The 22424-nt window shown below is 44.1% G+C and overlaps 1 protein-coding gene across 1 annotated transcript; it reads right to left on the reverse strand.

The window, feature by feature from the left end:
• Positions 1–276: 276 nt before the first annotated feature.
• On the reverse strand, positions 277–8556 carry LOC140353817 (hydroxylysine kinase-like). Its single transcript, XM_072438565.1, has 4 exons — positions 8255–8556; positions 3938–4080; positions 3701–3881; positions 277–721 (listed from the first exon to the last, which is right to left on the reverse strand). Exons 1-4 carry the CDS (start codon positions 8553–8555, stop codon positions 348–350), a joined length of 999 nt encoding a protein of 332 aa, XP_072294666.1. The 5' UTR covers position 8556; the 3' UTR covers positions 277–347.
• Positions 8557–22424: the final 13868 nt, after the last annotated feature.

Consider the following 22424-nt stretch of genomic DNA (forward strand, 5'->3'; position numbering starts at 1 on the left):
TTCGTTTTTCTCTCTGCCACAACTCCTTCCTCTTCCTTTACAACCACCATGTCCTCTATAACCTCTCTGGTAACTTTCTCTATTTTCTCCCACATAGAAAACTTCCGATCCAACTACTTCTACTACTACGTCGCCATTTCCTATCTTCTTTGCCTTAGTCACTCTTTCTGTATGTGTGGCCCACGTCACATAATCAGCATATGTGGCGTTTAGAAAAGCTATAAAGTGCTTTTCCACCCACGAATGCCCGGTGGGCAGGGCCTACCCAGAGTAGGATCTCATTTTGAAGCACAATATTGCGCTGCACTCTCAAACCAAACCCTTTCCACATGCTGCTTGCCAAGTTTCTACATGTCCGGAAGAATGTGGACGCCTTTCCTCGACCATATCATCAGATACTCCTCATTCTCCGGTTGCATAAGAATAGAATGACGAGCGAAAACAATGGACTGACAGAAGCGGGACAGGACCAGCACAAACAGACAGTCCCTCTCGGCCTCATTGAGGGGAAGTTCACTCTCCCATCCCGCCAGCACTGCTCCTCCCACTTCTAGAGGATTTGGATGTTCTATCATCATGTACATTATAGTGATGGCCAGCTCGTGAATGTAAAATCCACTGTTCATGTGTCCAAAATCAAGGATGCCACAAATCTTGTGAGAGCCGTCATGATCAGGTTGGACAAGAACATTGAGGTTGTTGAAGTCTCCGTGATTTATGCCTGCATAAAAAACATATCCACAGATTAGATTGTACAGTCAATACAAGGATGATTTTAAATATAGTGTAAAAATACATGAAAACAGGGGTTGGCCAAAATTGCTAAAACAATTTGTAAAAAGGGGCACACAGTCTTATATTTCATAGGACCACCTTTAGCTTTGATCACAGCACACATTTGCTTTGGCATATTTCAATAAGCTTCTCGAATATTTCCTTCCAGTGTTGCATTATTTTTCACCAACTGATCTTTTATTGATGATGTGAGAGCGTGACAACTGCACAAAGCCTTCTCCAGCTCAAAGACTCTCACTGGGGTTCAGATCTAGGGATTTCCTTTTCCTTAGATGTTTTCTCTGCTTAGTGCCAATAATTTGACCCTTCTACTGACAAATTTTCCATGACCACGAGATTTGTCTTTCCACATGGTTGTTTCAGAAATGTGAAGCTCCTGACTGCATTAGTTGGATTCAAACAGTATGTTGCTGCTGAAAGATCATCACACATGCAGCAGTTATCCAGTTGGAGGCTCGTACTTACTGTATTTGCTTAGTTAAATCCAAGAGGCAACTTTTTTTCAGACAGGCAGTGTATCGTCATATTACCTTCAAGAGGTACACTACAGTAATCGGCTGCTTCTGAAAGATCACACTTGTAATTGTAGTAATTGTAAGGCTGCAACAAATAATTGTAATAATCGTGATAACGAGTCTACTGTTAAAGCAATGTTTTAGTAATTGTTATCTAATAACAATGTTATCTGGACTATATGTCTGGAACCCCCCTCCTCGAGAGGGGCTGGACACTCCACTTCCCTGGTGTTGCCCGCGGGGAGAGGCGGCTGGCTGGTGAAGGCTTGCTAATAGCCCCACAGCTCAGCTGCCACGTGTTGGAGTTCACCCCAGTGAACGAGAGGGTCCCTATGCCTTCGGGTTGGGGACAGGTTTCACACTGTTGTGTCGGCCTACGGGGCAGACAGCAGTGAAGAGTACCCGGCCTTCTTGGAGTCCCTGGGAGGGGTACTAGACAATGCACCGACTGGGGACTCTTGTTTTACTGGGGGACTTCAACGCCCACATGGGCAATGACAGTGACACCTGGAGAGGGGTGATTGGGAAGAACGATCTCAACCCGCCTCCCCGATCTCAACCCGTGCAGTGTTCAGTTATTGGACTTCTGTGCTAGCCAAGGCTTGTCCATAGCGTACACCTAGGTCAAGTACAAGGGTGTCCATCAGTGCATGTGGCACCAGGACACCGCAGATCAATTATCGACTTTGTTGTCGTGTCATCTGACCTCCGGCAGCGTGTCTTGGACACTTGGGTGAAGAGAGAGGCAGAACTGTCAACAATCACCACCTGGTAGTGAGTTGGATTTGCTGGCGGAAGCCGGACAGACTTGGTAGGCCCAAGTGGATTGCGGGTGTCTGTTGGGAACATCTTGCAGAGCCCTCTGTCAGCAGGGTCTTCAACTCACATCTCCGGGAGAGCTTCTCCCAGATCCCGGGGGAGGCTTGGGACATTGAGTCAGAGTGGACCATGTTCTCGACCTCCATTGTCAATGCGGCTGCTTGGAGCTGTGGTTGCAAGGTCCCAGGTGCCTGTTCAGCGGCAACCCCCGAATCTGGTGGTGGACACCTGAAGTAAGAAATGCCGTCAGGCTGAAGAAGGAAGCCTATCAGATCTTTTTGGCTTGTAGGACTCCTGAGGCCGTTGACAGGTATTGGTGGGCCAGGCGGGTCGCAGCTTGTGCTGTTGCAGAGACAAAAACCCGGGGCTGGGAGGAGTTTGGGGAGGCCATGGAGGAGGACTATCGGTCGGCCCTAAAAAAACTCTTGCAAACCGTCCAGCGCCTCAGGCGGGGAAAGCAGTGCTTTACCTAGAAGGTTTATGGTGTGGGGGGAGACCTGCTGACATCGACTGGGGATGTCGTTGGACGGTGAATCCCACTGTCACGTCTTCCGAAGAGGAAGCAGAGACTGGGGACTCAGAGGCTGAATCGTCCATCACCCAAGCTGCAGTCACTGAGGTGAACTCCTCGGTGACAGGGCTCCGGGGGTGGATGGGATCCGCCCTGAATACCTTAAGCAGGCATGTCCAAACTATGGCCCGGGGGCCAAGTGCGGCCTGTGACAAATTTGCTAAGTTGGTCCAAACAACAAAAAGTAGTACTTCTTACTGCAAAATTGGAAAAAATTCAAGCATTTTGATGTTTTACCAATCTAATATTAATGTTCCAAGTCTTATTAAAGGTGTGGAGGCTCATCAAAACGTCAAATTCAAAATGTCAAATGATTCACTTAATTGTTGGGTTGTTTGTGACCCTTTGCTCTTTATAAGTTTAAAAATGCAGTGAAAAATGTTTGGACACCCCTGACCTAAAGTCTCTGTATGTTGTAGGACTGTCTTGGCTGACACGTATGATCAGAGTAGGAGCTGTGTCCACATTACTGGCAGTAAGTCAGACCTGTTCCCAGTGCATGCTGGACTCCACCTGGGCTGCCCTTTGTCACCGGTTCTGTTCATTTTTTTTTATGGACAGAATTTCTTGGCGCAGTCAGGGGTTGGAGGGTGTCCGGTTTGGGGACCACAGGATCTCATCTCTGCTGTTTGTAGACAATGTTGTCCTGATGGCTCCATCAAACCCGGACCTGCAGCATGCACTGGGACGGTTTGCGGCCGGGATGAGAATCAGCACCTTCAAATCCAAGGCCATGGTTCTAAACGGGAAAAAGGTGGCTTGCCCTCTCCAGATGGGTGGGGAGTCTTTGCCCCAAGTGGACGAGTTCAAGTATCTCGGGGTATTGTTCACGAGAGATAATAACTGAATAATTTTCTACAATGGAACACTTGAATGAGGGATTCGACACACTTGTTTCTAAGAATTACAATATGTTTACCAAAACAGCAAAATCATCAGGAAATAGATCACAATTTGATTTTTGCCACAATATTACATGAAAGATACACTATGTACTTACATTTGCGGAAATGTGGGTATTTGGGGACCACTGAAGTCTTGTAGAGATTAATAACCGACTTGACCACCTCTTGAAGTGGATTTCCATCTAATACATACATATATTTGTCCAACACTAGAAGGTTTGACAAACTCCAAATGAATCCATCTCGGTTCAACTCCCCAATATGAGGGTGGTCCATCTGTAAATATTTTTTTTTGTATATTTGTTATGAATAAAAATGTGTGTGTTAAATACCTTTTGCAGAACTTTGTCCATTTTAGCTGCCATCTTACCAGCCTCAAATAATATCTGTGGTGTGTGAGGGATTTTGGAAATGTTTTTTCCAGGTAAATAACTCAACAGTCGCACAAGGTATTTCTGGTGACCAAAACCACAATCTGTCAGAAGTAAGGACAATTCTAGATATTAGTATTAGTCAAATACAACACTGATAATGACACAGAGAGTAAAGTGGAGGTGTGACACAATCCATGGTGGAAAAAATACTCGGTTTTGCCCCCTAAAGTGCATGACAGGGTTACTCAACGTATAAATCTAATATTTTACTAAGTATCTGGCCAATTTTCACCCACTTTAACAATTTTGGTTATGTTTACGATGTTACTTCCTGGTTGGACATTTTATATATTGATACAGGGGGAAAAACCTCAATGAGGCTGAGAAAAATAATATGTCTGTTTGCCGTAACCCTCCCGACCCGGTACGAAACTAGCCGACTGAAAAACAAATATCAGCATTTTGATGAAAAAAGTCCAAATCTTTTATTTTTCAATTATTTTTCCGACTCACCGACCGGTCTTTCCTAAACCGCTGTGTCGAATGTTTTAATCACGTTGTTAACCCTGTCTTTCATCTCAAAAGACTGATAACGCACTGCGCCACACATGTGTTTTCTTATTCAGTCCTTCACATGCTTCTGTAACAAAATAGAGCGCGCATGAGGTTGATACATTGCTTGATTAAAATTAGTTTGCCTCTGTCGGCACCACTGAAGTGTCCATAGGACATGTGTTTCTCTATCAGGGTGTGAAATTTGACTTACGCAATGCATTCAGGGTTGAAACACGCCCAGCAGTGTTATCACAACAAACATGGCGGCGCCCATGTCCCCCGCATGTTCCCCCCGCTCGCCTTCGCTACCAAAATAAAGGATAGCGGCGTACAAAAGGTCGATTGAAATATCTTAAAATCGTGAGATTTAGTCTCCCGATCGGGTTGATACTAACATTTTCTGAAGACGACAGTGAAGATAAATGTTTTGTTAATGCTGATCAGATATTAACAACTACTGAGGAAGAAGTGCTGACAAGCACAGACAAAATGGACACAAGTGAGAAGACAAAAGTTTTAGAGAAACTTGATAAGCAGTTTGGGCATGCGTCTGCTGACAAACTACAAAGGCTTTTAAGTAGTTCTGGAAACAAAGACACAGAATGCATTGGCTTACTACAAAAGGTTGTAAGTCAGTGTGAAGCATGTCAAAAGTACTGTAAGACCAAACCCAAACCTGCGGCTGGCCTGCCACTGGCTTCAACGTATAATGAGACTGTAGCTGTAGATCTGCACGAGCTTGAGCCAGGGGTGTGGTACCTAAATATCATTGACCAGTTCACTCGATTTAGTGCAGGAAGTGTTCTGACCACCAAGAGATCCTCTGAGATCGTTAAACATTTTATTCATGATTGGATCAGTGTGCACGGCCCACCACGAAAGTTGTTCAGTGACAATGGTGGGGAGTTTAATAATGAAGAAGTGAGAGACATGGCTGAAAACTTTAATATTGAAGTAAAGACCACACCAGCATACAGCCCGTGGAGTAATAGGCTGTTAGAACGCCAGACCGAACTTTAACAGAGATCATACTCATCAAAGTGAAAACTACTACACGATGTGACTGGAGCACTGCCATGGACTGGGCTCTTATGGCAGAGAACTGTATGCAAAGTGTCCATGGTTACAGCCCACATCAGCTTGTGTTTGGGTAGAATCCTAACCTACCTTCGGTGTTGATTGACAGACCACCTGCTCTAGAGGGCACCACTAAAAGTGAGTGGGTTGCCAAACACATTTCAGCTCCGCACACTGGAAGGAAGGCCTTTACAGAAGCAGAATGCTCCGAACGAATATGGAGAGCGCTAAAGAAACAGATACGTTACAACGATAAGAGGTATGAACAGGGAGACAAAGTGTTTTACAAACGTGTGGACTGTCCAGAGTGGAAAGGGCCTGCGGTGGTCATTGGGCAGGACGGTGCTGTTGTTTTTGTTAGACACGGTGGCACCTGTGTCAGAGTTCACCGACTTAGGCTGAGGAAAGCCAATCAGGAACATGAGGAACCTCAGACCAGCTGTGATGAAGAAAACAATGAGGACAAACAACACTCATATGACATAAATGAGGATACCGAAGAGACAAATGCAGAAAACAATGACAATGATCCTCCACCCGCTCATGAATATGCTGGGGCAGAGAGACGGGGTGCTGGAAACATAAAGACTGGTCAAATTGTGACATTCAGAAACACAGAGAGTGGTGCTTCATGTACTGCTAAAGTGATAGGACGTGCCGGAAAAGCCACTGGAAAATATAAAAACTGGTGTAACTTTGAGCTGAGGTGGCGGGAAACAATGAAGCAGTGGATCTGTTACAGCTGGAAGATCTTCAAGTCCAGGTTCAGGCTCCTGGTTGTGACACATGCAAGGATGTTTTTGTCACTAAGGATTTGTCATTTGATGAAGCCAAGTCCAATGAAATAAAAAGTTGGATACAAAACGACGTGTTTGAGGAAGTTGAGGACAAAGGAGAAAATTGCATTTCCACTCGGTGGGTGTGCACTCTAAAAGAGACAGAGAACGGATTAGTACCAAAAGCCAGGCTTGTTGCGCGAGGATTTGAGGTTTCTGAGCTACAAAAGGACTCTCCAACCTGTGCCTCAGAGTCCCTGAGGCTCTTAGTGGCAGTCAGTTGTCAGAAACAATGGCAACTTTGTTCAATGGACATCAAATCTGCCTTCTTACAAGGACTGGAACTATCTAGAGACATTTTCATCAGACCTCCTCCAGAAGCCAATAGCACTGGTGTACTTTGGAAACTGCAAAAATGTGTGTATGGTTTAGCTGATGCCTCACTCTATTGGTATAACCGAGTGAAAAGCATAATGATTGAAGCAGGAGCTGTCATATCTAAAGTTGACCCTGCAGTTTTCTACTGGCTAGATGAGGACAAAAATGTAACTGGTGTACTAGCTTGTCATGTTGATGATTTCATTTGGGGAGGTACACAAACGTTTTCTATGACTGTCATGCCTTATCTCAGATCAAAGTTCAATGTTGGTTGTGAAGCTCAGGATATCTTTTCTTATGTGGGTGTGGAGTTGGTTACTTTGGGTAAAAAGGTACAAATACACCAAGAGACATACATTCAACGTTTACATCCCATGCCTCTCACACCCTCACGGGCAGCAGAGCCAGGCTCACCCCTCACTGAAGCAGAGCAAGATCAGCTCAGATCTAAGATAGGGCAACTTCTGTGGGTTGGCAGACAGAGCAGACCTGATGCCATGTTTGATGCAAGTAACTTAGCATCAAATCTTAAACAGGCTACTGTACAGACTATTAATGAAGCAAACAGAGTTGTGTGCAAACTGAAAGCTAAGTCTGTTGAGTTGAATTTCCAGCATCTTGGTAAAGACAGTAACTTAAACTTGGTTACTTTCACTGATGCATCTTTTGGTAATCTGTCAGATGGAGGAACTCAAGATGGGCACTTTATTGTTTTGATGGGTGACAATGGATGTTTTTCTCCTATCTCATGGCAGTCAAAGAGAATCAAGAGAATTGTTAGAAGTACACTTGCAGGTGAAACTCTAGCAATGTCAGAGGGAATCGACAAATGCAATCTTTCTTTCAACATTGTTCTCTGAACTTAATGCAGGTAGCACTGATCATCCTGTACCAATAATCTGTGTCACTGATAACTTTTCTATTGTTGATGCACTGAAGTCTACCAAGTTTGTAACAGAAAAATGACTGCGCTTAGAAATCAGTTCCATCAAAGAACTAATTCAAACTAAAAAGGTCCTTCAAGTGTTGTTGTCTGAAACTAAAGAGCAGCTTGCAGACTGCCTTACAAAAAAGGGAGCTTCCTCTGCCATGCTTCTTAAGGCTCTCCATGAAGGACATTGGACTGTTAAATGACCTGTTCAACAACAACACTTACACTCATGTTATGTTGTATTGCTGTGTGTTGTTTTTGTTTTTTTTTATAAAGAGAGTGAGTTTGTTAGTTATGTTTCACTTCTCATGCCTGACAGGGGACAATACTGTTCTGACCACCTGTGTTACGTGTCTGGGTGGGACAGAGGTAGACGTTGTTGTGTGTTATGTTCGCTAAATAAATGAACCAAACCTAAAGTGGAGTTATTATTTGGACTAACACATGGACTTGTACTGCAACATTCCATTGGTTTGTGTAATATATATGAGACACTCCCAAATGACAAACAACAGCCTAACAAGTCTCTTACCTAACAAGACCTAACAAGTCTCTTACCCAAGTCTTCAAGACTCATGAGTTGTCCGGTGACTGTCGGTGTGGCAGTTTGAGCCGGAATCCCATTCTCGAGCAGGAACGACATGGCAAAGGTCTGGACTTCGATAAGGGATTGGTTTTTGCTGTCTTCAGAGTTCATAATTTTCAAAACATACTCATTTCCATTTGTGGATAAGACGTAGAAGTTCTGGTCATCATAACTGGGCAGCGGGTCGATCTGAGAGGTCGTTAGGTCATACAGCTTAGAAAGTACGTCAGAGACCTGAGCCAGACTCAACTTAGGCTTTACATGCTTTTCCATATTTTCTGAAATATAAAAAATAAGTTTTTATTTCAGAATTACATCAAAAGTAAGATAAACATAAACTACGTTCACACTGCAGGTCAATTCAGATTTTTTTGCCCGTATGTGACCTGTATTCGATTTTTTCAGGGCAGTGTAAACAGCACTTTTGTACGAGGAAATAAATCCGATATGTATCCACACTTTTAGAATGCAACTTGAAAACTCAGGTCCCCAAATCCGACCTGAACGTCATCAATAGGTAACATTTCCAGGATAAACGTCACAATTCTGAGTCAAAGTGGAGAGATGGCAGATTAAGGAGCCAAAAACTGTCAATGGAAGGTTTGTGAACTAATCACTATACGGGGTGACAAATCAAGTCAGACAAAAATAGAAGGTTTGTATCGTAATCAGGCGGTATTTGAGGACATTGCGAAGGAGTTGGCCGAGCGATGGATTAAGTGCTCTTGGCTGCAATGACAGCGAAAAATAAAAAGACATCAGTAAAAGGAGTGAAAGCGGCCGGGGAACGTGCCTTTTTTACTTCCATAAACACAGTGCGCTATGCGTGACGTTGTGTTCTTCTGTGTGCATGTGGGCCACATCTAACTACATTCTGTTCCCACCAGACACAAATGGGTTTGGGTCGCATTTTTTTGTAATGTGAACGACCACATAATAAAAAATCTGATTAAAAAAAAAAAAATCCGAATTAGGCCTCATAACCTACAGTGTGAACGTAGCCATAGAGAATATTATTACAAGTTTTCTACCCAGAAATAGCTATGCGGTGCTCTGCTGCACTAGAGGAGACTGTATCCACCCTGGAGCCAACTGAACAAGGAGAGAGCTTTGTGTGTGCTGCGAAATGTGCTCCTGTAGCCTGAGGGATGCAGCTATTAATTGTAAAAAAATCACAAGGCCAATAACTCTTCTTACATGAGCGCTAAGTGCGGACCTGCACCTACCTGTAAGTGGAATCAAAGCTGGAGACACCTATCCGCCCGCTCGTTCGGACTCAGTGATCAGTCACAGCTTCTTCTTCTTCTTCTTCTTCTTCTTCTTCTTCTTCTTCTTCTTCTTCTTCTTCTTCTTCTTCTTCTTCTTCTTCTTCTTCTTCTTCTTCTTCTTCTTCTTCTTCTTCTTCTTCTTCTTCTTCTTCTTCTTCTTCTTCTTCTTCTTCTTCTTCTTCTTCTTCTTCTTCTTCTTCTTCTTCTTCTTCTTCTTCTTCTTCTTCTTCTTCTTCTTCTTCTTCTTCTTCTTCTTCTTCTTCTTCTTCTTCTTCTTCTTCTTCTTCTTCTTCTTCTTCTTCTTCTTCTTCTTCTTCTTCTTCTTCTTCTTCTTCTTCTTCTTCTTCTGTTGGAGTTTTATGGCGTTTGGCAAACTTTAAAAAGTGCATTAACTCCACCTGCTGAAGCAAATATGCTAGTTCCATGTGCTCATACTAACAAGAAAGAAAAGCAAAGCAAAACAAAACGATTTATGTGGTTCATCATATCCTCTGATCAGTTCCGTTCACAAAAGATCTCCTTAAGTGTGTTGTCTAGATCTTACCCAGAAAAATCATCCACCTTTAGGAATCCTTTAGCAGCCTAAAGGACCATGTCAATTAGGTTTGACATCTTATTCAGGCAAACTGAGCTAAAAAGAATCATAGTGATACATTTTCTCCAGATTGATAAAGCCCCCGTTTCTTCTTTCCCCATTCACCGTCTCCTCACATGTTTTCTTGACACTCTTCACAGCTTCAGAATGCGAGAGTTTATTTTCTTACCTGAGATTATCAATCTAACTTTCCAGTTTTCTTCTTGGACAAACTGACTCTAGGATTCCCCTTACAATGGCAGCATGTTGGCTCTACCTCACGGAACACTCTACACTCAAATTCACATTCATACTTTCCACAATTTGCACATCATTTTTCAAGCAAACCATCTTAAAGGAGGCTTTTCAAAAGGTCTTATTCGATAGCAGATATAATCCAAAATATTCTTTCCCCGGAGTTCACCTCGAAATGTCAGGCAGATTGATGTGCTATCTTGCTTCGTTCCATCCACAAAACGCTTCATACACCGTACTCCACAAACACCACCAACATTGAGGACCTTATTTTAATTAAATGAAAGTGGAACTCCACTGATGACACCCTTCATCCTCGTAACTCCATCCAGTTAAAGCGTCTAACAGGCCAATGTTTAAAGCTTTTCATAGCCAGTACTTTTGCCTGCTGCTTCTTTGTTTTACATTTTATTATGAATCTTCTTACCCACAATTGTGCCAACTTTATGTGGGTCATTAAATATTCCCTAAGTTGCATCAGTTGCCATCGTACCGACCGTAAATGCTTCTTCTCCTCTACATGTTTCATTTGACATCCAAATTCTTTTTGCTTCTTTTCTCTTTACTTTCCGATTATTTTTGAATTTCGCTCTCATCACTCTCCTACTTCATTTCCCTCCAAATTTCGATCGGTCACAACATGGTCATAAGCACGTTAAGAAATTAGCGTGTGTGGGGGTCGATACCACTTCCAATCCAGTCGGATCTTTCGAAATAAAACATACAAAAAGTTTAGCTTGTTCAAGTTACTTTATTAAACGGTTATGATGATTTAAATATTATTAACCAGCGGCGTTTGGTCCATTAAGGGCTAAATTAAGTGTTTAGTTTATTACCTGGATAAGTATTGCTTAACTTCTATTCATAAAAATATGCTTTGGTTATTAGAAAACCCATGAAAAATGCTATAAATGACAACTTTCTATATAGCAATAATGTCTGTGATGATTAAATATAAAATTGTGATGTAATGTTACACATGTAGTTCAGGGTAATGCCACTTAGAAGCTGTTTTATGAAACAGGCACCAACAATTGTTTATGTTTTTATTTTCTCTTAATATAGTAACTGCTACCATGCACTATAAGTTACAGTATCACTGAGATTTTTGTTTTGCCCTTCACAAGTGTAAAATGTCATTTTATGTAAAATGTATTATTCTCAAAAATGGTATGCACCTCTAAATCATTGTCATTACCAAAAGTGGAAATCAAGTGTGTTAACTTAATTACTACTGTAAGATTGTATTTAAAATATGTATTCATACAGTCAATGTAAAATATAAAATTTTGGACATTAAAAGAAAAAAACACATGTCAAATAGTCACCCTATATTTTGCACCACCAGCCGCCACTGACTGACAATAAAAATTATAACAAATTGTACAATAATTTAAATCTATAGGTAGATCTTTGGGCTTTGTGTGCAAAGCATTGTTTTTTTGTTTCATAAAATTGAATCCATCTGTATTTTTTATTGTATTAACTAAATTTATTAAGACAGTGTTGGGGACATTTTGTGTGACCAAAATTACAGTAGTTACAGTGGCGTATTGTGTGCCTCCAGCCCAAAGGCCTTGAGGCCTCAGGAAAATTAATTTGAAAAGCCCTGTCCTACACCATCAGATGAAGGTGTCAGTAGGCCTAAAAAGGACAGTTAATGGTGTGACATTGTTTCAGAAGTCACTGTCATTGTGGCTTCGGGCAAGATACTTTGCCCTCCTTTACTATGTGTTTATGTGAGAGGCGTAGGCACAGCCACAGTTCTGTAAGTTACTGTCAAGCCTCGTACAGACCTGGGCGGCCGAAGCATCCAGTTTACATTCAAAGTCTATTTAAATGCGCGTCGAGCACGTTTTTTTTTTGTTTTTGCGGAGCGATTGGTGCGTTTTTGTACGCTCTCGACGCTTTGAGCTCGCGTATGAGGCGCCCTGAAGCGCCCAAAGCAGCCGGTGCGACATGTTCAGCTTTGTTTAGCTTTCTGCAGCTAAGTGCCGCAGCAGCCAATCAGAGATGACGTACGCACGACCCGGAAAAAGACCCACAACAAACCCCGCAAGATTAAAAAAAATCCTCAAAACGCAGCTCTTGGAGCAAATAATGATATTGACTAAACTTTGCTCAGCTCTGAAGTATATGCGCAGGGCCGGCCCCAGCATATTTGGTGCCCTAGGCGAGCTACTCCCCTGGCGCCCCCCCCCCCTGCCAAGCAAAAAAACATATATAACAATTTTCGTTGGACTTATTTGTCAATTCCAAAATAGTGTTTGGATACATAGAAGGGGGCGCAAAAAACTCCGCCAAGCAAAAAAAAAACTTTTTTTTTTTTTTTTTTAAATCCAGAGGGGGGCGCCCCCCCCCCTGCAGTGCCGCCCCAGACACCCGCCTATACGGCCTAGTGGAAGGGCCGGCCCTGCATATGCGGATCCCAGACGGGCCCCGGAGCCCATCGCCTCCGCTTTTGGACATTGTAAAGTTAATAAACCAAAGCCATGGTCCAACATTAAACTCCATTTACACCACGAGAAAAGCAACACAGCACAACTCCTCCACTGCGCATGTGCAGGACGACTCGGACGCACGTCTGCTGCTGAGTGTATTTTACGGACATGAGTCCGGGGCGTCGAGAACGCGTGTCCGGTGCGTTTGTCTTTCAAATGTACACACGCTCAAATTCTGCGACGGGCGCGATTCGGCCGCCGCGGTCTGTACGGGCCTTCACTCTGCACCGGGCAGCAGGGGCTATAATGAATGGATTATAATGTCAAATGTGAGAATGCATTATTTATTATTATTGTATTATATTATTACTGCATGTGAGTCAGTTAGTGAATATGGTGGTCCGATGGCGCAGGTTGAGGTTGACACTGCTTTCAGTCTAGTTTAGGGCTGATACCAGTTAATTGATTAATCACAGCTAATCAATTATTGAAATAATCATTGAACCGACACCTTAACGTGGTGGAGGGGTTTGACCGCCCGAATGATCCCGGGAGCTATGTTGTTGGGGGCTTCAAGCCCCTGGTAGGGTCTCCCAAGGCAAACAGGTCCTAGGTGACGGGTCAGACAAAGATCGGTTCAGAAGCCTCTTACGATGACAACAAAAACAAGGTCGTTTACGTCGCCCGGATCGGCGTCACTGGGGCCCCATCCTGGAGCGAGGCCTGGGATGGGTGCTTGATGGCGAGCGCCTGGTGGCCGGGTCTTACCCCACGGGGCCCGGCCGGGCACAGCCCGAAGGAGCGACGTGGGGCCGACCTCCCGTGGGCCCACCAGCCGCAGGAGGATCCATAAGGGGCCGGTGCAGAGAGATCTGGGCGGCAGTCGACGGCAGGGGCCTCGGCGACCAGATCTCCAGACACAGAGACTAGCTCTGGGGACATGGAATGTCACCTCGCTGGGGGGGAAAGAGCCTGAGCTTGTGCGGGAGGTTGAGCGGTACCGACTAGATATAGTCGACCTCACCTCCACGCACAGTTTGGGCTCTGGAACTAACTCCTCGAGAGGGGCTGGACGCTCCACTTCTCTGGTGTTGCCTGCGGGGAGAGGCGGCGGGCTGGTGTGGGCTTCCTTATAGCCCCTCAGCTCAGCCGCCATGTGTTGGAATTTACCCCAGTGAACGAGAGGGTCGCGTCCCTCCGCCTTCGGGTGGGGGACAGGTCTCTCACTGTTGTGGCAGCCTACGGGCCGAACAGCAGTGCAGAGTACCCGGCCTTCTTGGAGTCCGTGGGAGGAGTACTGGACAGTGCACCGACCGGGGACTCCGTTGTTCTACTGGGGGACTTAAACGCCCACGTGGGCAATGACAGTGACACCTGGGGAGGGGTGATCGGGAAGAACGGCTTCCCCGATCTGAACCCGAGCGGTGTTCAGTTATTGGACTTCTGTGCTAGCCACGGATTGTCCATAACGAACACCATGTTCAAGCACAAGGGTGTTCATCAGTGCAAATGGCACACCCTAGGCCGGAGATCAATGATCGACTTTGTTGTCGTGTCATCAGACCTCCGGCCGCGTGTCTTGGACACTCGGGTGAAGAGAGGGGCAGAGTTGTCAACCGATCACCACCTGGTGGTGAGTTGGATCCGCTGGCGGAGGAGGAAGCCGGACAGACTTGGCAGATCCAAGCGCATTGTGAGGGTCTGTTGGGAACGTCTTGTGGAGCCCTCTGTCAGTAGGGTATTCAACTCGCACCTCCGGGAGAGCTTCTCCCATGTCCCGGGGGAAGTTGGGGACATTGAGTCCGAGTGGACCATGTTCTCCGCCTCCATTGTTGATGCGGCTGCTCGGAGCTGTGGTCGCAAGGTCTCCGGTGCCTGTCGTGGCGGCAACCCCCGAACCCGCTGATGGACACCGGAAGTAAGGGATGCCGTCAGTCTGAAGAAGGAGGCCTATCAGGCTACTCTGGCTTGTCTCCGGGTCTCCGGAGGTCATCGACAGGTATCGGCAGGCCAAGCGAGCCGCGGCTCGTGCTGTCGCAGAGGCCTGGGAGGAGTTCGGGGAGGCCATGGAGGAGGACTATCGGTCGGTACCAAAGAAATTCTGGCAAACCGTCCGGCGCCTCAGGAGGGGGAAGCAGTGCCTCACCAACACCGTTTACGGTGCGGGTGGAGGCCTGCTGACCTCGACTGGGGATGTCGTCGGACGGTGGAAGGAATACTTTGAGGATCTCCTTAATCCCTCAGTCACGTCTTCCGAAGAGGAAGTAGAGACCTGGGACTCAGAGGCTGGCTCATCCATCACCCAAGCTGAAGTCACTGAGGTTGTTTGCAAACTCCTCGGTGGCAGGGCTCCGGGAGTGGATGAAATCCGCCCTGAGTACCTAAAGTATCTGGATGTTGTAGGACTGTCTTGGTTGACACGTCTCTGCAACATCGCGTGGCGGTCAGGGACCGTGCCTCTGGACTGGCAGACCGGGGTGGTGGTCCCTCTGTTCAAGAAGGGGGACCGGAGGGTGTGTTCCAATTACAGAGGGATCACACTCCTCAGCCTCCCGGGTAAGGTCTATTCCAAGGTACTGGAGAGGAGAATCCGACTGATACTCCTCGGATTCAGGAGGAGCAGAGTGGTTTTCGTCCCGGTCGTGGAACACTGGACCAGCTCTATACCCTCCATCGGGTGCTCGAGGGTTCATGGGAGTTTGCCCAACCAGTCCACATGTGCTTTGTGGATCTGGAGAAGGCTTTCGACCGTGTCCCTCGGGGTGTCCTTTTGGGGGTGCTCCGGGAGTACGGGGTCCGGGGCCCTTTTGCTCAGGGCTGTCCGGTCCCTGTATCCCTGCGGATCAGTGCAGCGGCTGCAGTGATGCAGTCGCTGCATCGGACCATTGTGGTAAAGAAGGAGCTGAGCCGAAAGGTCTACGTTCCTACCCTCACCTATGGTCATGAGCTTTGGGTAGTGACCGAAAGAACAAGATCGTGGATAAAAGCGGTCAAAATGAGTTTCCTCCGGCGTGTGGCTGGGCGCTCCCTTAGAGATAAGGTGAGGAGCTCGGCCACACGGGGGGAGCTCGGAGTAGAGCCGCTGCTCCTCCACGTCGAGAGGAGCCAGCTGAGGTGGCTCGGGCATCTGTTCCGGATGCCTCCTGGGCGCCTCCCTCGGGAGGTGTTTCAGGCATGTCCCACCGGGAAGAGGCCCCGGGGAAGACCCAGGACACGATGGAGAGACTATGTCTCTCGGCTGGCCTGGGAACTTCTCGGGATCCCCCCGGAGGAGTTGGAGGAAGTGTCTGGGGAGAAGGAAGTCTGGGAGTCCCTGCTCAGACTGCTGCCCCTGCGACCCGGCCCCGGATAAGCGGCAGAAAATTGATGGATGGATGGATGGATGGATCATTATAGATTGACCAGTAAATCGAGAGTTTTGTCTTTTGACTCAGCTCCTTCTTTGTCACAACAATTCGATGCAGAGACGGCATCACTGCAAACGCTGCATCGATCCGCCTGTCAATCTCACTCGAGAACAAGACCCCGAGATACTTGAACTCCTACACTTGGGGCAAGGACTCCCCACCCACCTGGAGAGGGCAAGCCACCTTTTTCCGATTGAGAACCATGGCCTCTGATTTGGAAGTACTGATTCTCATCCCAGCTGTTTCATGCTCCGCTGCAAACCGTCCCAGTGCATGTTGCAGGTCCGGGTTTGATGGCAGAGATTAGGTCCTCTCTGCTCAAGGCTGAGCTGTGGGGCTATAAGCAAGCCCACACCAGCCCGCCACCTCTCCCGCGGGCACCACCAGAGAAGTGGAGAGTCCAGCCCCTCTCGAGGAGATGGGTTCCAGAACCCAAACTGTGCGTGGAGTGAGGCCGACTACATCTAGTCGGTACCGCTCAACCTCCCACACAAGCTCAGGCTCTTTCCCCTCCAGCGAGGTGACGTTCCATGTCCCCAAAATCACTCTGTGTCTGGAGATCTAATCGTTAATGCCCCTCCCGTCGACTGCCGTCCAGATCTCTCTATAACGGCCCCTCAAAGATCCTCCTGCAGGTGGTGGGTCCATGGGAGGGGAGGAGGGCCCCATGTAGCTAGTTGGGGCTCTGCCGGACCACCAGACGCTCACCGTCGAGCACCCACCCCAGGCCTGGCTCCAGGATGGGGCCCCCGGTAATGCCATTCCGGGCAACATAACTGGCCTTGTTGTAGCACTCGTCATAAGGGACTTCTTAACTGCTCTTGGGCCGACCCATCACCTGGGACCTGTTTGCCTTGAGAGACCCTACCAGGGGCTTGAAGCCCCCGACAACATAACAACATGTAGACATGCTTAGGTGACAGCAACAAGGTAATCCTTGTGGCAGGATGCCTGTTTTCACTTTTTCCTCAGACGATATACTGTAGATAAATACAATTTCAAACCCTCCATCCTTTTATCAAGGTGCAACATATTTGGAGTTGCGTGTTCTTAGAGTCCATCAACAGATCAATCTAAAACTAATTTCTTCAGTTAAGTCATGGCTGCTGCTTAAACCGAGGGTCTTGCACTGCATAAGTTCCTCCGACACCAAATTTATTTATGTAAGCAATATTTTATTATTTTACAGTGAACAATTTGTTTTAATAAATAGATAACCTTTTGTATTAAAAAATGCATAATACAATTTGTAGTACCACTGTTTTGCATTCCTAGGCCTATGTAGACGGAACAGCAGAAAGTTAAATCTTCCCTTTAAATTTGGTTAAATAAAGTATTGTACATTGAGATTTCAAATTGATTATAATACGTATACTTCATATCCTGCTTTTCACCAAACCCTTATGGCCTTACAGGGAGACATAAGAGAAGATTTCTTCAAATAGTAGTGGAATACATTAGCTTGAATTGCATTGCATTTCCCGTTCTCAAATCCTTGTTGCTGCTGTTCCCTCGTTCACCTCTGATGAATAACAGTTGAATTTTTTTGTCATCTCACCACTGAACTTTTCATATATGAATGCATCACCTGGATTTTCAATAAAGGTATAAATCATTGAAGGAAAAATAGTTTTAAACCATGGCATTGTGAAATGTAGGATATTTACAATTTCTGGTGCATGCCAGTTGAATAGCATGCACGCATTTAGATGTGTTTATTTGGAATACATCAATTATGCCATCATTGCAAACCTTGTCTTAAGAGAATGAAGACCAACAAGTGCACTATAAATATGTATAATTGAGAGGGAATTTGCAATACTGTGCACCTCCAGATCGATTGTTATTGACATGTCTTTGTTTATAGCGCTGCCTGTACATCATGAGAGGTAATATACAATGGAAGAATCGTCCATTCAAGTCTGGCCATGTTTCCTTTCTGATGACGCTGTTCAGACAGAGCCACCAACAAGGACTGAGCTGGAGCTGTCCTTGGTACAGTAGTGAAATTTCCAAAATGCAATAATATACAGCAAACGAATATTGAATTGTGTCATCTGGACAAATGTTGTAAAAATACTCCTTTTTCAGGTATTTAATATTGAACTTTAGCATAAGAAGTTATCATTATTTTTACCCTTTTCTTTTTAATTGTAAACCGCAATATTTATGTAAAACAGCTTCAGCCACAAACTATTTTAAATTAAAGTTAAATTAGAGATGGGAGATATATTGGAAAATGGGAGGGGGGGAATCACAATTGGTGTTTGAAGAAATGCAAAATAAGAACATCTAAATAGTATGGCAAACCCAAACAGATACATGAATGTCTAGTGTCATCTCCCAAACAAGGATACGGTATAAAGCAATATGTCTGCCCTATTGTGAATTATTTTAAGGTCCACGTTTTTTGCTATACATTATATGCATGCATGCAACAAAAAATCCAATACATTTTTGTCAATATTGCCAACCCCTAATTTAAATTTTTATCAAAAATGCCAAAGGTGGATGAGAAACAAAATATATTTAAACAAAACAGTAATTCGCTGAGGTCAAACTCTTATTAACATGCAATGGTTTAAAAGATTAGGCAAACATCTGCTGAGGCAAAGCTCATCATTCATCATTAACACAAACTGCAATGTGAAACTACTGACACCACTGCATTATTCACAGACATCACCTGGCCTTGTGCATCTGCAAACATTGTCCACAAATACTGTATGTCAACAAACAAGCTACAGAAAACAAATGATAATGAGATGCAAGCGCATGCCGTCTTTAGTCACAATTCATTAATACAAAGATTAGCTCACTTTCATGACATGTGTGGTATAATTTAAAGCTGGAAGATGGACTTAATCTGACAAGATTCAATAGTCCAGGATCACAAACTTGTCATTTAGGATTTAAAGAATACAGTGTTGGAAAGTAACTTAATACCTGTACAGAAAATACACAGAATATTGATTTAGAGTAGCTGTATTTTATTATTTTATTGTAATGTCATCTAATATAATGTAATTTAATTATTGTTTTAATTTAAACCATTTTTAGGTTAAAGTTATCTTATAAGTAAATGCAAAGTAAATGATGGGGAAAAAGCAGTTTTAATCTTTCATGTTTTTAAACTGTAGTATAATGCAATTCAATGTTTATTAATGTTAATAAAATATTTTATTTAAAAAAAATATTTTATTTAAAAAATATTTTATTAAAAAAAATATTTTATTAAAAAAACATTTGTTTTATTTATTTTATTTATTTTATTCCCCAGTGAAGTATACATATCCCACTGTGACTCACTGTACTCTGTGTGATCTTTATTATCACACTTAGGGGCGGAAGGACATTTGAGTCATTGGGATCATGCAGCGCAGTAACAAGCAAAAAACCTATAGCCAACGGATGCCTCTAATAACCCTCTACAATTGTTGAGTCCCTACGTCCGCAGCCCACACACTGTATCTTCACATGCTGCTTGTGTTGGTGACAGCATGACGCAGCGGTAAGTCCAATTTCTACCTTAGTATTTTTGCCAAATTTTATTAAGGATGATTGACTTCACTCACTGTTGTGTTCCACCACAATTAAACGTGCTGTGGCGTTATTTGGTCCCTAATGGGAACTACTGCTTTGGGGGACTGATGTTAGCTTTTAAGTGCTCTACATCACACAAACGCAGGTCCATCCAATGAGTCAGAGCCATTTGAGCTTTGACTGGCTGGAGCAGCTGCTCTGGGAGAAAAGGACTCCTGACATGTGTAGGAGCTTGTACGTTTATTGTATAGTGTAAGCGTTTTGAATACAAATGCCCTGTTTACCACAAAAAAGAGCGAGCAACACTGAGCTTGAAAAACACTTCAAATTGACAGAACATTAAACACCATCTGCTCTGTTCAGGACTTCAATGTAAATATATGTGGTTTTGTGCAGAAGATGGCATTTGTAACAAGGCTCAAAGCTTACATATTTTTCTTTTTTGCATTGCTGTTTCCTTTCATACACAGACCTTGAAAGGTGTGTGTGGTGTTTATTTTTTTCTTCATATTTCAACAACCACACATTTTTCATTTAGAACATCATCACAAAATTGCAACCTGCATTGTCCTCATGGGGATGTTTTTTTGTTGCCCTTGACTGTTGCACAATATGGCAAAATATAGATTTAATTCATGTATTGTTTATTTAACCTTCATTTTTCCAGGAAAGTCCTTTTTAGATTTCTAAACTCTTTTATAAATGAGCCAAGATCGCAGCACATTTCAGTCAAAACATCAACATACATTTAGACAATCACAAGAGTTTATTCCCTAAAAACAGATCCCATAGATCCCATTTCCAAACTGAAAAGTCTGAAGATTATGCATTTTTACAGTAATTGTGTCCGCCTCTCCACAGATCTGACCTGTAACTTTGCCACTTCCTTGTCTGGAGATAATTATGTTTAAGGCCATACTGTGGAACATTTCAGGGGCAAAGCTGTAACATCTCCATAAAGACCTCCAACTACTCGAAGAATGTAGATTAAGAATAATATTCTTAATTCTTGATTCTTGATTCTGATGAATATTATTTATCAGAATCAAGCAGAATATTTTTGTAGTTTCTTCTATATCGAGAGCAGTTGCGCATTGAATTGAGACGAGGAAGCTCTCCAACTTTCCTGCACATGGGACACACTTCACCAACATCCATCAGCAGCCAACAAAGGGCGTGGTCAACAACAGCTCTTATTAACACATGTCACACCAACCAATGACAAAGAAAGAAGTATTGAAATATGTATGGAAATGATCTATAACCTGTTGTCTGATTGACTATACCATAAGAAAATGTCCGACTGCTTCATCATACGAATCAATGATGAATTAACATGAATTTACTCCCCGACAGGCTTATTGTGATTTGGGCCTTAAAGTATTTTTAGTGATAGAGTTCCCCCTGCAGCTTCCTTGTAAAAGGAAAAAAGACACGTTCTCTTTCTTTCTTTCTTTTTTATAGAAATTTAGAAAAAAATACTTGACCCTGACAGGGACTTACAATATGTTTATTAAGGTCAAGATACGATAAGTTAAGATAAGATGAGATAAGATAACCTTTATTTGTCCCACGATGGGGAAATTTCAGTGTTGCAACACAAATTAGGCACAGAAGCTAATACATATGTCATTCAGTTCTCCTTTAAGCAGAGTACAGGTTCATCATGGACAATGAACCCTTGAAAAAGACACAAAAATCCCTCATTCATGTATTCTCTATTCAAACACCGAGTATAGACCACACTCTTTGAAGATCTCTGGGGCCAACTTAAACAACCACGTGGACTCATTAGTTTGTTCAGTGGAGAAAGGTTTGGTCATTATAGTGCTGCTTCTAGGTAAACTTCTCCAACTATAACAGTTTATTTCTGTATAAAATGCTAACTGTTGTTCAGGCTAAATTACCAGTGACAACTCCTTTGCTGTAAAACAACCCCAAGGCTATTGCGGAAAGAAAAAAATAATAATAAATCACTTCTGTTCATGGCGCTCTAAATGTATTTAAGAGCACTCAAGAATTCCTCTTGACTCACACAGCTGCTCTGAGCCTCTGTGAATTCTCACATATGCTCTTATCAGATGTTTGTCTCTGCGTCATTGTTGAGGAGTCTCTGCCGTCCACTGCGACAGAGAAGAGAAAGTTAACATCAGACTTGACTGGTGCGAACTTTGTGACCTATTTTCCGGGCGTGTGTGGAGAACATACAGTGCAACTCGCTTAAGTGAGGAGCGCTAATGGCTAATCGGTAACAGCAGCTGGCTCTCAGCACCACGGCCAGCTCCTCTATGGGGAAATCCTGCAAATGAAAGCATCACAGTGGGTTCTGCACAAATCAGTGCAAAAAAATCCAATGGTGAATCATATCGAAAAGCCCTCCCCACACAAACAGCTCCTGGCACTGTCTGGTTCACATTAAATGATGAAGTGCAATTGCAATTTTTAGCCACAGACCCCCAGCAGAGAAGGTCCTTCAATAGAGCTCCACTTGCCCTTGGTCACCTCATACACGCTCTCCTGCTGAGATACTGTGTGATGCTGGGGTGAGAGAACTGGCAGTGGTGCTCGCAAAAATATGGCTCTCAAAACGAGACCCATGAACAATGTCTATCCTCCTAAAAAGGTAAAATACATATTTTTGATGTTATCGGACA

Source organism: Eucyclogobius newberryi, unplaced genomic scaffold, assembly GCF_026437365.1.
Source record: "Eucyclogobius newberryi isolate DKJ021-1_F unplaced genomic scaffold, fEucNew1.0.hap1 SCAF_9, whole genome shotgun sequence".
Taxonomy (NCBI): Eukaryota; Metazoa; Chordata; class Actinopteri; order Gobiiformes; family Gobiidae; genus Eucyclogobius; species Eucyclogobius newberryi.

What these genes read in the sequence shown, in the direction of transcription:
- LOC140353817 (XM_072438565.1), bottom strand. Translation starts at nt 8,555, where the DNA reads ATGGAAAAGCATGTAAAGCCTAAGTTGAGTCTGGCTCAGGTCTCTGAC. An exon ending in CATGAGTCTTGAAGACTTGG is followed by an intron (nt 4,081 to 8,254) that starts GTAAGAGACTTG and finishes TACTTCTGACAG; the next exon opens with ATTGTGGTTTTGGTCACCAG. An exon ending in ATACCCACATTTCCGCAAAT is followed by an intron (nt 722 to 3,700) that starts GTAAGTACATAG and finishes TTTTTTATGCAG; the next exon opens with GCATAAATCACGGAGACTTC.